The 14204-nt window shown below is 41.3% G+C and overlaps 1 protein-coding gene across 2 annotated transcripts in view; it reads left to right on the top strand.

Annotated features, from left to right (window-relative positions):
• The window catches only part of LOC126305269 (DNA-directed RNA polymerase III subunit RPC3-like), a 33688-nt gene extending 28382 nt beyond the window's left edge, over positions 1–5306 (top strand). The window contains exons 4-5 of one of the 2 annotated variants that reach the window (XM_049992038.1): positions 4649–4904; positions 5057–5306. In XM_049992038.1, the coding sequence (XP_049847995.1) occupies positions 4649–4904; positions 5057–5291 (491 nt within the window). In that variant the 3' untranslated portion in view covers positions 5292–5306. Of the gene's footprint in view, positions 1–4645; positions 4905–5056 lie in introns of both variants that reach the window. The other variant, XM_049992037.1, reaches the window with a different exon arrangement.
• Positions 5307–14204: the final 8898 nt, after the last annotated feature.

Genomic DNA, 14204 nt, shown 5'->3' with positions numbered 1-14204 from the left:
CACCGACAGCTCGATGTCTAATGGTCATGTTGGCGTTGTGTATGTCCACAGAGGCCATTTTGAACAGCATTCCTTGCCTGATTGTTGCAGTGGTTTTACTGCAGAGCTAGTGGCTATATCTCATGCTCTTGAGCACATCCTTCATACCCTGGTGGTTTCTTCTGTGGTACTGACTGTTTGAGCAGCCTACAAGCCATCGACTAGTGCTACCCTCGCCATCCTTTGGTAGCATCCATACGGGAGTCCATCTATGCTCTGCACCAGTCGTGTTGTTCAGTGGTGTTTGTGAGGAAGCCAGCACACATTGGCATCCCAGGCAATGAATTTGCCGATAGGCTGGCCAAACAGGCTACGTGTAAACCGCTTCTGGAGATGGGCATCTCTGAACCTGACCTGCATTCTGACCTACACCATAGGGTTTTTCGGCTTTGGGAGACAGAATGGCATAACGGGGCACACAACAAAATGCGCGTCATTAAGGAGACTACAAATGTGTGGAAGTCTTCCATGCATGCCTCTTGCAGGGAATCAGTTGTCTTCTGCCAGCTCGGCTTTGGCTGCACTTGGGAGACCCACCATTACCTCCTGCACTGTGAGAACCTGCATCAGTGTCAGCGTTGCGGCCGGTTGACAGTGGCCTGTATACTGATGCACTGTCCCACTTTGACTGCACAACAACGAAATCTTGGGTTACGGGACTCGTTGCTGCTAATTTTATCTGAAAACGTCTCATCGGCTGATTTAGTTTTAGGTTTTATTCGTGAGGGTGGGTTTTATCATTTGATCTAAATTTTAGCGCATGTCCTTTGTCCCTCTGTGTCCTCCACCCTACTGCTTCTACGCTGGGGGTTTTAATGTGTTGCAAAGTGGCTGGCTTCTCCTTTTTTATTCTCGTGGTTAGCCAGCCACAGTAACCGGCTCTGTTGTTTTAATCTTTTCTTCCCGTTTCTGTGGTTGCCTTCTCCCCTTTTGTCCATTTACATGTTTGTTGCCCTTCATCGTTCTTGTGATTTTTCCTTTCGTTCTGTTTAGAGTTGTCAGTCTTGTTTGTTTTATTTTCACACTTGAGGCATTGTTTTATTCAGAACAAGGAACTGATGAGCTCATAGTTTGGTCCCTTCCCCCTCTTTCAACCCAACCAACCAATCCATGCTTACAGAATCAGCAGAAATTATAAGCAGTGTTCTTAAATGTATCATTGACTGGTTTCCTATGAATGGTGTCACCCTCAGTTTTTATAACACCGACATATTCAGTTCTGCACATGTAGAGGTACTATGTCAGTGATGAGTGTGGTGAGGAAATAATAAATAGGGTGGAAACTTCAAAATTGTTAGGGGTCCATATTGATAAGAATTTAAATTGGAAAAAAACACCTTTTTGGAACTTCTAAAACAACTTGCTTCAGCCACATTTGAGCTTAGAATCATTACTAATCTTGGGAGAGACAAGTCAGTCAGTAAGTTGACATATTTGGCATATTTTCATTCAGTTATGTAATATGGAATAATGTTGTGGAGTAACTCATCTTTAAGAAAGGATGTCTTCATTGCACAAAAGCATGCTGTGAGAATAATATGTGGTGCTCACTCATGATAATCTTGTGGATGCCTAAGGAGTTGGACATGCTGACTCCTGCTTTGCTTTTTTGTAAATAATTCACTACAGTTGAAGGGGAACAATGAGGCACATAATTACAATACCAGAAGGAAAAATGAGACTCATCACTAGCACAGAAAATGATGCACAATGCTGCAACGAAAAAGTTTGATTATTTACACAGTTATATAAAATGTCTGAGAGACAATAGGGTAAAATTTGATAACAACTCCTTCCATTCTGTAGAATAATTTCTATTATTGTAATGTGTGAAAGATGGTGGGTAGAAATTATTAACTCATATCTGTATATACTTTTTTTTTTTTGTTAAAAGAAAATAGAAATCTTCAGAATGTAACCATGTGTACAAATTAATTTGTAATATCAATGTATAATGACTCATCCCACATCAGTACGATCTATCATGCAAAATGATCCAAGGGACATGTTACTAACTACTTAACTGTAGAACTTGAAGAACATCTGTTACTTCTGTTTCTCTCTCTCTGCTATCAGCCAGTCCATTAATAGGTGACACCGGTTCCTTCATTGGATAAATTTTCATCATTTGCCACTTTGTGAAGCTAACATTGATTTACATAAATTCATTTCACATGTTAGTTTTATGGGTGCTGAAGCACCAGTTAATATAGCAGTTATCATTTATGAAAAAATGGAAATTCTAGGTAGGAATATCAACAGTGTAGGAAAAGACAGGTTGCTACTTACAATGAAGAAGACACATTAAGTTGCAGCACACACAACTAAGACACTTACATAACACTTTTGGCCACAGCCTCCATCAGCAAAAGAGACACACACCGTTCATACACACAACCAAGCACACTTCGTGCACACATGACTGCTAACTTCAGCATTCCAGACCAAGGTGCTAGAGTTGGTGGTTATGTGTGCATGAGGTACATTTGTTGTGTGTATGAACGGCGTGTATCTCTTTTGCTAATGAAGGCTGTGGCTGAAAGCTGTGTGTGTGTGTCTTTTCATTGTGCCTGCCTGCAACTTAAAGTGTCTCATTTATGTTAAGTAGCAATTTGTCTTTCCCTAGTGTTGATACTCGTTACATATGGTTTTACATGGTGTGCTGAGGAATGTCTTGTAATTGGAAGTCCCTTCTGATGACTTATTACTTCCTTTAGTTTTGCTGCGATAGTTTCTTGCAATGTGACCATAGTTATTACAGTTACATCATCCCAGTCCCATAGGGAAAATCTGCAGAAAGTTTCTACTATCTTTCTTGTTCACTTGAAGAGCTGCATCATTATTCATAGTGGCAATACTTTTCACACTTCACTTTCACCAATAATTGAGTTTTAATTGTATCTCCAGTTATTGATATATTGGAATTATTTAGGCCCATAATCATTGGTTTGTAGTCATCTAGTACCCTTATCAATAAAATTCATCCTACCCATTTATCTTTCACTTCAAAATTAAAATGGTTTGATTGATTAGAAGCAGAATTTATTTTGCAGTTGTATTCTTCTATTAAAGTACTGTTCTCGAATGTAGTCAGCAAACTGATTCTTCTGTAAAGTTTTGAGTATTATATACTTGTTTTAATTTCTCCCTGGATTTTTTGTAGTTGTTGTGTTTTGGATTAACTGACAATATTACTTTTGCTTGTACATCACACACTTTTGCCTCATCCTGTAGTTCATGAGAGACATATTTCGATAGCTTTTAATGTGTAAAGATAAGTTTTCATTGCAAATTGCCAGGTATTCCTTTCAGTGTTCCTATAAACGGTAATGAATTTAATTCTATAATTTCAGCTTCAAATAGAGCAATAATTTAGTTACATTATTATTTTTGTTGTTGTTCTTTCATTGTTTTTAGCCAACTTTGTTGGACCTGTAAGCTGTTGTTTTTACTGTAATTTTCAGTAAAGTGATAATGATGTGGAGTAACATAAAAGCAGCATTTGTTACACTAATGCACTCACATGGTATATAGAACATATTTATCTGAAAGAAGAATAAAGATTGTTCCTAGAATTATGGCAGAGAATTTATATATCAGCAGATGCATAGATTCTCATTTACAACAGAAACAACACTCAAAGCTCTTCATTATCTTGTGTTTGGTTTTTCTTCTCCTTACTATTAACATTGGCACTAATTTTATTTCGTGTGTTGAAGGCATTTATTTTAGGTAAATATTAATCAGTTTTCATGGCAGTACTTTTCACGTGTATGGGTAATATGAATAAAGTGACAAGCTACAGTGAATCAAAGCATAAATCGATGCATTCTGTTTATTTATGCTGCAATGATACTAGTACAGCATACATCAGCTACGACTCATTGATGTAATTAATTTTCTTATTTGGAATTGACCTGAGATTAGCGTTAAAAGCATTAATTGATTTTAGGCTTCTTTCTTAATTGTTTGAAGTTCATATATGAAGTTTCAGTACATCTCGAAGTATTGGAACTTGACCAAATCACTTCCAATTTTAAGAACTTTCTGCCCTGGACAGACAAAATTCTATATCAAAATAACATTTAGGCATAAGGGGTAAACTGGAAAAATCATAATATGCTGTAAAAGTTTTCTGTCTAATATTCCTGCTCAGTCCAAATTGCATAAAACTCTTTTGCAAGTAGTGAAATTGTGCCACTTTCATGACCACCTGTCATTTAAGATGGTTTTAATTTCTCTGTTTGGTAACATGAGCAATTCTGAATGTTAGTGATGGTATCATCATCATCTTCATTATTCTTTCATTATCGACAGAATCATTTCAATATCCTTCCTCACAGAGATGAAAGAGCATATAGTTCAGGGGGGACACAAAGTGAGACGAGAACTGTATGCTTGCATGATACCATTGTGGGATTTACTCATTTGCTCTTTGTAACAAAAAATCAGTATTTCCTGCAATTTAACTATTTTCCTGCAAGTCAGAATCTGTTTTCTTCACAATGAATACACTTGGCCATACAACAATGTTGTGGTAATTATCTGATCAGGTTAATAAATGCTAATGTTCCAAAATGTGACAGTATTAATTTTTTCCTTGCAGCAGGTGATGGTAACTTAAATCTGGTTACACTGCGTGACAAATTTTTCCTGCTTATAAGTAAACAATTTCTGATGAGATGCCCATCTGTTTCGGAGGAAGCAGATATCCCTGCCCTAAAAGTAAAGGAACGAGAATTATATCTGCCTCCAGAACTGAATATGAAGGCTCTGAGTAACATGGAAAAGCAAATACAAGATAAACCAGGAGATGATGGCATCTATTGGAGGGTAAATTATGATAGGTTTCATCAAGAATTCAGGTTAGTAGTATGAGGGTGTGTGTGTGTGTGTGTGTGTGTGTGTGTGTGTGTGTGTGTTTTAAGTGGAATTTACCTTATTCTAATATCATGCAAGTGCACTACATGCTCATTGTGTGATGCGAAATTTTGCAGATAGTTTGAAATGTCAACAGGGATCAGGTGATGGTTGCTGCCATAGGTCGCCGATTAGATGAGAATGCTGCAGAACTGATGAAGCATCTCTTAAATCAGATGTACTTGCGCACAGAGCCGTGGGCTGCAACATCAAACCCTATTCCATACACAGAATTGAAAGAAGCCATAAGAAAGTCAACTACACATCCTCAGTTGCAACAGTATCTTGACCAATATCTGAAGATGTTAGGTATGATTCAATGTCTTCAATAAGTTTCTGTGTACTGTGCAAACACGCGCGCACGCATGCAGGCACACGCACACGCACACTAACTTAAAATACTTACACCTTAATATTTTGGCAATTTTAAAAGAAATTGTGTATGAGATTGAGGAGAGTAAATACACAGAAGCTGAAAGAAAATCGTTCATGATTATCTGGTTGTGTCTGGAAGAGTAGTAGCCGGGAAGGGGACGGGGATAGAGGAAAAAGGAGATAAGGTACAGGTAAAATACGATTGAGAGTAATCATGAAACAAACATGCCCAGTAGGGGAGGGGTGGGATCTGTTTCGCTGCTGGGTTTTGAGAATATACAAAGGAAAGGTAGGGAAAAAAATTGTGAAAACACACCGCATCTTGGAACTGGCTTCATAATAGACAAAACTATTTTTGTCTCAGTTTTCAGCTTTGAATCCCAATTTGAAATACTCTCCACACTTACCTTCAAATCTGCTAACAAAATATACACCGTCATGAATGCACATCACCCCCCCCCCCCCCCCCCCCATAAATGGAGATAATAGAAAGGCAGAGAAAATGTGGTATGTTTTTGGGACCAAGTCATCAATGCTGTTCAGAAAATCCCAGAAAAACTCAATGTCCTACTTAAATACCGAACTAGGGAAGGAGTAGAAATACAAAAAAATTGTTGGAAATGTCCCATTACATAACAGATCTGATCAAAATGGCTTCAGGCTGATAGAATTACACCAAGCACACAACATGATTCTGAAATCTACAGCCTTTAAAAAGCTATCTGGAAAACTAATGGGCCTCATGAAACCCCCAACTAAGTGAACTCCAACTCAATCATGTGGCAGTGAAACTGAAGTTCCATTAAGAAATACAAAATGTCAGAGTCCGCAGAGGAAGCAACCCAGATTCTGAATCCCCTCACCACTCTTTGGCGGGTTTGTGCTCGGCTGCCACAGGGCCCCAGCCTTTGCAGCATCTTTTCCCCCCTGTGTGGCATGTCTATCCTCTTGCTATTCTTTTTCCTCTCCCTTGGGAAACATGTCTGGGATATTTTTGGGACTGTGTTCTGCATTTTCAGTAGCCCGACATCAGAACAGTCCCTTTACCATTTTTTCATTCTTGATTTCTTTCTTCATTCCCCATCCCCTATCCTTTCCCGGCTTCAGTATTTGAGGTTCCACTTTCCCTTCTTCCTCTCTTTGCGCTCCCGAAGGCCGGCTTATGCGTCTGATGCATAACAGTTGTCTGGTAACGTCTAATTCCCACCTCGTATTGACAAGTATGGTTTCCACACATACCCCCTGGAACAGGCCAGGCCCACGGAGGGGTAATTGCTGAGCTGCTACCTTCCCAGATTGCCAGTTGGTCCCTCTGTCAGGTGCTTGGTAGGTGTGACCTGAGGTGCAGTCACTCACCTAAGGCGGGTGAGCCCTCACTCTGAGGGGCTCCACCAGTTGGAAGGAGCATGCCATCAGAGACGCAGGCAATCGTGGGAGATTTTCTCACAATAAGCCAAACATCATCTTCTCAGTCAACATCTACTAAACATACACAGAACGAGGCTAGTGTTTCAAAGACCCTCCCAGCTGCGCCTCAGTTCCTTGTGGTTTCACGTACTGAAGACAGTCAGTCCTTTGCTATGTTTAACCCATTCATTATTCAGAAAGGTATTGATGCAGTTGCCAGCCCTGTGAAATTCTCCTTTCGCAATGGCAATGGCACTTCACTTTTTGAGACTATTTGCAGTTCTCAGGCACAACAACTGCTTACAGCTTCGCTCCTCCACAGCTATCCTATTCATGTCGGGGCCCATCGAACATTGAATTCTTCACAAGGTGTTACTGTTGGTGGTCTGACACACTCTGATCAGGGTGTCAGCAGTTCATTGGAGGATGAAAAAGGTAGGTGCATCCTTAGCACCCACACGCGTCCTTTTTCTGACGTTTTATAGAGCAGTCCTTCCATCAGAGGTCAGTGCAAGCTATGAAGTTATCACATACCGAACCCGATGTGCTGCTACCGTTGTCATTACAACCTATCTCGATGAGCGGGCTGTCCAGGAGATCCGGGTGAAGAAAAGAGTGCATTACTCTGTTGCTCACAAGTTGTTGGCTAGTTGGAAAAACTTTACCATTTGGCTCTTACAGCACTTTTCTTGCTACATCCTGCTCCACAAAGTACTTAGCCATGCAGACATGTGATCTCAAATTCAGCAGTGTGGTTGTGTAATCACCCAGTGTCACAGCAGCATTCTCTTCTCCTTGTCCTCCTCATCCTCCAGCTGTGCAACAGTCAACTAAATTTTTGCTCACATGGCGAAATCACCTGCTGCACACCCGGCAGGCTAGAAAGAATGGAAGAAATGCTCCTGCAAAGACTTCTTACATCCCTCCAACCATAAGACATCTTAATCGTCATTTGCCAACCACAAAGGCTCCAAGAAATTGAACAAAGACACAGTCTTCTCCTTCCCCCCCTCAGAGATCTTCTTCGATGGTGCTGCCCTCACCCAGCCAATTTCAGTATTGCTAGTGCACACTGCCATCTGTTTTCCTGCCCTGGACTCAGCAGACTGGCCGAGGATGAGTGCCACCTTTGTAGATGTCATGGAGCAGAATCCTCCAGCACCTTTGCCTTGTAGTAGAGAGTCTTCGATGGCTGGCACTCGGCAGACACTGAGGTGACACCTCTTCCTTTTTACCCTCCTCCCCTTTCCTCGTCATGACTCTCCTCCAATAGATTGTTTGTAGCATTAGATCCAATAACGTGGGTTACGACTGATCTTGGAATCAAAGTATCCACTTGTTCTCTGGCTCCAGGAAACAAAATTGCATCATCATGACCGCAGTCACATTTCTCACATTTTTCAGCTCCACTTTGACCTTCCCCCTGAGGATGTCATTCCATCTCATGGGGGAGTCAGGCTGCGCGTCCAGGATGATATTCATAGTCAAACCATCTTCCAGAACACCTGGCTGCAGGCTATTGTAATATGCATTTTCCTTCTTCAGTTCACCTTTTGCCTTTATACCGTTTACATCCCTCCTTCATTTGGTGTCACCAGGGAAGACTTCCTCACCCCTTTTGCCTGCCCGGTGGCTTGAATGCACACTGTCTCCTTCTAGAACCTGTGCAAGAGGTGCCCTCTTGGCTGTCTGTATTGATCAACTCAACCTCATATGCCTTAACACTGGAGCAGCCATTTTCCTTTCAGACACCACACACACCTCTTTCCATTTGGACCTCTCATTCTGCACTGCCCTGCTTGTCCATTGTCTCAAGTGGTCTATTCTCTCTGGCACACACTAGAGCAAATATTTCCATGTGCTATCCATTAGCTGTCTCCTATCCCACCTATGTGCAAATCCAAATGGCAGCTTCCTAAGGCTGACTGGAGGCTTTAGTCCTTCCTGGTGACCTTTGATGAACAACTTGTCCCCAGTTGTAATGCTCAGGTAGAATACCTTACCAATGTTATTCTTTCTGCAACAGGCCATTCCACTCCTCGCACTTCATCTTAACTGTGCTGTGCCTCGGTCACTTGGTGGACTCAGACATGCCGCAGCGCAATTAGTGTGCGGAGACATTCTCTCTCCATTTTTAACCGTCATCTTATGATGACCAATTGTATTTGTTATAAACAGTTGTGTGAACCGTGTCATCGCATTCTTAAGGATAGCAAAAAGCTATATGTATTTCATTTACTAGTTCTTTAACAGTTCCTCTCCCTCTCCATCATCTAGGCCAATGTCTGATGGCTCTCTGGGACCAATATCCATTCCCCAGTTTTCACGCTGACAATAGCAGACAACGTCATTGTGGACCCTATTGCTGTCTCCAACACCTTGGACCACTATATTGCAGAGATTTTTTGCTCCATCCACTACCACCTTGCCTTCCTCCTTTATAAACGAGTGAAGGAGGCTCGGACAATACCCTTATCATCTCTGAATCATGAGTGCTACAGTATCGCTTTTACTACGAGGGAGTTAGATCGTGATCTCACTTCATCCTGATCCTCCACCCAGGGCTGGATGATGTTCACATTCAAATGTTACAGCACCTATCTCTTGCGGGCAAGCGCTGTCTCCTTCATACGTACAACCACATGTGGCCAGATGGCATGTTTCCCAGATGCTGGTGTGAAGCCGCTGTTGTACCCATGCCTAAACCCGGTAGGGGCAAGTACCTTCCTTGTAGCCACAGCCTAATTTCTCTCACCAGTTGTGTTTGCAATGTGATGAAACATAAGATTCATGCCCGGCTAGTATGGTGACTTGAGTCTCGCAATTTACTAACCAATGCACATTGGGGATATTGAGTGTGCTGGTGTGCATCAGGGTTGTGTTCTGAGCATTGTCTTCTTTGCAGTTACCTTTAACACTATTGTGGCCTGTCTTCCATCAGCTTCCTTTTTGTTGGCAATTTTGCTTTCTATTGCATTTCTCCATGGACTTCCTTCCTTGAGCGGCATCTTCAGCGATGTCTTGATTATCTTTACTGGTGGAGCAGTGACAATGGCTTTTGCTTTTTCACTGACAAAACTGTTTGTATGAATTTCTGGTGGTCCTAACATCTTGACCCTGTTGCTTGAACCTACGAAATCCTGGCGCTTGTAACGTACCCTCTCTGTTGTGATTGTTGTTTTGTGCTATTGTAGTTGTAGAAATATGAAATTATTGTAGCAGTTTGCTTAGTCAGCCATACTTCGGAATTTTTAACATTAAATGAAAACTGAAACTTGCATAATAAATACTTCACGTGAAGTGCGATTTGCGGCATAAACAAAATTTAATTGCAGAGATGCAATCCACTGAATATTAACAGAAAAGCTTTAGAACAATGCGCACGGCTCACTAGACACATTCAGAGGGTATGTACATTTGCGCGGAGTTGTTGCAATCTGATGAGAAAGATCTATTTTTTTTAAAATAATTCCGTCGTAACACACTCGGAGATTGCGAACGTACAATCAGGGTAGAGGCACGTACGTTCTATCATTCCCCATGGTCTGGGTAAAAGAATTGCAATTATTTAAATTTAAGAATATTTCTTTTTCTTTCGGACTCCTATTTTTATACAAAATGGAAGATAGCAGGTTCTGAATGTCTTGGCACAAACACATCTGAATTAATCTTAGCAGTCATCAAAGGAAAGTGGTGAACACAATCGCGTACCTCTATGGTTGAGCAGCGCTGTCATGAAGATCGACGCCTCCATCTAAAATTCACCTTCTTGAATTAGCAGAATAATTTGTACTCCATTGGTATGGGATTTGGGCTTGATCTTGACAGAAATTATAAAACACATTTTTTATCATTTAACACACACATAGACAGGAAATTATACAGTATGTCTTTACACCAGCACATCAGAACAAAAAGTAGTTAATACTGGAAGTAATAAAAGAATCTCAAAATTAGTCCTTTGTCTATCTACATCTACAGCCATACTCCGCAAGCCACCTGACGGTGTGTGGCGGAGGGTACCCTGAGTACCTCTATCGGTTCTCCCTTCTATTCCAGTCTCGTATTGTACGTGGAAAGAAGGATTGTCAGTATGCTTCTGTCTGGGCTCTAATCTCTCTGATTTTATCCTCATGGTCTCTTCGCGAGATATACGTAGGAGGCAGCAATATACTGCTTGACTCTTCGGTGAAGGTATGTTCTCGAAACTTTAACAAAAGCCCGTACCGAGCTACTGAGCATCTCTCCTGCAGAGTCTTCCACTGGAGTTTATCTATCATCTCCGTAACGCTTTCGCAATTACTAAATGATCCTGTAACGAAGCGCACTGCTCTCTCAGTTGGATCTTCTCTATCTCTTCTATCAACCCTACCTGGTGCGGATCCCACACTGCTGAGCAGTATTCAAGCATTGGGCGAACAAGCGTACTGTAACCTACTTCCTTTGTTGTCGGATTGCATTTCCTTAGGATTCTTCCAATGAATCTCAGTCTGGCATCTGCTTTACTGACGATCAACTTTATATGATCATTCCATTTTAAATCACTCCTAATGAATACTCCCAGATAATTTATGGAATTAACTGCTTCCAGTTGCTGACCTGCTATTTTGTAGCTAAATGATAAGGGACCTATCTTTCTATGTATTCGCATCACATTACACTTGTCTATCAAGGATAAAACAGTTTTTCAGAGTATTCCTTTGGTATGACAGTCGAACAAATTTTCTTCTTGTATCTTTGAGATTAAATTACAACATTTTTTAGTTCCTTTTGAGGCTCATACTTGATTGGAAACTTTTTTGGTCTTCCCACTCGTCTTACCTGGCCGGCTGCTGTACCCAGTCCCTCAGCAGTACTTCATGAAAAATGGATCGGACCACCCTCGGCCATTTGTAACACTCCCTTGTTTGTTCGATACTAGACTACGGGTGTTTCATTGATGCACTTGCGCGTCCATCCCTCTTAGGCCATCTCAACACAATCCGCCATTGTGGCATTCATTTGGCCACTGGTGCGTTTTACACTACCATGGGTGACCGTCTGTATGCAGAAGCTGCTGAACTGCCACTGTCATACTGATGTTATGTTCTCCCCAGTGGATACATGTGCCGTTTGCCTGCTGTGCCTCGTCACCCGTCCCATGCCTCTTCTTCAATGACTCCTTTGACTGCCAGTATGGGGAGCATCCCTCTTCTCTGTTACCTCTTGGAGTTTGCTTTTGGCTATTGCTCCAGCAGCTTAACTTCATGCTACCTGCCACTTTTCCGGTGATTGTGAACCCTTCACCACCTCGGCTTCGTGCGGCGGCCCATTTTCACCTTGGACTTCATTCGCTTCCTGAGGATACTACTCCTGACTTCCTGTATCATTGTAGGTTTCTTGACCTTTGCACAGAACTTCACAATATCTTTGTGTTTACTGATGGCTGCCTGAATGACTGTGGTGTTGGGCGTTCCTTCGTTATTGGTACTGTGATTTTCGGTCTCAGCTTCTGGAACATTGCTCAGTATTTACAGCAGAGCTTTTTGTCCTGTATCAGACCACACTGTACATCTGGCAACGCAGGCTTTTCAGTTCTGTCATTTGCTCAGACATTCTTAGTGCCCTTCGAGCCTCTGTGAGCTGTACACCATCCCTCATTTGGTGCAATGGGTCTAGGAAAGCTGTCACTTGCTCACTCTCAATGGAGCCGCTGTGATGTTTCGTGGGTCCCTGGTCACATCAGTCTAACGGGAAACGAGGCCACTGATGCAACTGCCAAGGCTACTGTCTTACTTCGGGCCGCTAGTCCTTCCATCCCATCTGATGATCTCTGTGTTGCCGTCTGTCAGCAGGTGGTGTCACTTTGGCATCACCACTGGTCTTTCCTTCATGGGAACAAGTGCCACAGAATGAACTTTTGAGCAGGTGCCCTGTTTTTTATAACACAAACAGGCACGCGGCACACTTTGTACACATGTATAGAATAGCTGTCTTTATGTTACCAAGGTAAACATGCATGTTCAAATTCACAGTTGAATTATAGTTTATGTAAACAACAAAAAAATAAACTCACATAATATGAGTTATACCACTGTTTCATTAAACAATAATGAAATAAATTTTCACTATAACGTTTTGTTGCCAAGAACAGGTGTTACGGAAATAGTAATGATCCACTCAAAGCATTAAGCAGACGCCAGCCAGCCACTTATTAGAACACTAATTATCTCGTAGACAACTACCTCAATATGGGATTATGTTGCTAGTTTATAATCAGGGTCTTTTTTTGTACAGATCGTAAATTTTTTTGTCGCCTAACTCACTTTATATTTTATATTGCTGCTGGTCACTTGGACTTATGACAACACAATTTATTGCTGTGTTGCCTGAACCAGTAATGAAGAAATAGGTATGGGTTTTCAGTTGTCAAACAACAATGGAACTGTGCAAAATCATCTTAGTTTTGGTTGGTGCACTTCATACACAAGCGTGCCCACTCGATGGTTAAACCTCTCTCTGAAGCTTGCCCACCTCCTCTAGGCCGTCTCGCTGCAAGATCATTTTAGCTAGGTTGCATATTGGGCACTATCTTTTTAGCCATTGCCATTGTCATCAACCTTTGATGGTTCACCATTTCCTGAGAGAATGCACTTATGTTCAAATTTATGCATGCTGTCTGAGCTATTGGCTGTTTTAATTAACACCGCACAAGCTGTCGACTCTGTTTTACTTTTTACCCGTCTTAGCAATATGGCGAAGGACACTTAATCTTTAGATCAGGGTCTGAGTCTCGATGGTATATTTTATGGCTCTTTCTTCAAGAGAAAGTCCTCTTTTTTGCTGTCTTCCCTTCCATAAATTGGGCTTAACATGTTCTATGGTTCTGACATGGGTGTGTATGACTGCAGTTGTTTTTGTGCCCTAAAACAAAACAAGCAACCAGTGGACTCTGATCACTACCTTCCTAAAATAAAACTCAAAATCATTCCCAAAAGAGAAGATGGAACCAACAATCCCAATAGAAGAAAATGGTCTCCAGAAAAGATAATAAACTCCTAGGTGTTTTCCCTCACAACTGTTAACATGCAGAAACCATAACTGGGTTCAAATAAAAGAAAGCATAATAAGTAAAGCTGAACAGTTAGCTTCCATAAACAAAGCCAAAACACCTGTCTGGTGGACAGAAAAATGTGACAGACTCCTTGAACTAAGAAGAAAAGTGTGGCAACCATGACAGTCACAGAAAATTTAACGTAAGAGACAAAAGTCTTAAACATAAGAAAATTAGTGAGCAAAAATAACAAAAGAATTAAAAAGCCTAATAAGACTGGCACCCCTTTTAGATCGACAAAGAATTCATTAAAAGCAACACAAGGAACCTTTATAAGACTTTTAAACAAATGCAGCCTTGACCCTACAGTGCCAAGATGAAAATGGAATATTGTCCACAACAGTAGAGATAATTCCAAAATATTGGCAGA

The sequence above is a fragment of the Schistocerca gregaria genome, unplaced genomic scaffold, assembly GCF_023897955.1.
Source record: "Schistocerca gregaria isolate iqSchGreg1 unplaced genomic scaffold, iqSchGreg1.2 ptg000304l, whole genome shotgun sequence".
Lineage (NCBI taxonomy): Eukaryota > Metazoa > Arthropoda > Insecta > Orthoptera > Acrididae > Schistocerca > Schistocerca gregaria.
Note: the sequence above shows the minus strand (reverse complement) of the source record. Positions and strands in the feature narration are given on the sequence as shown.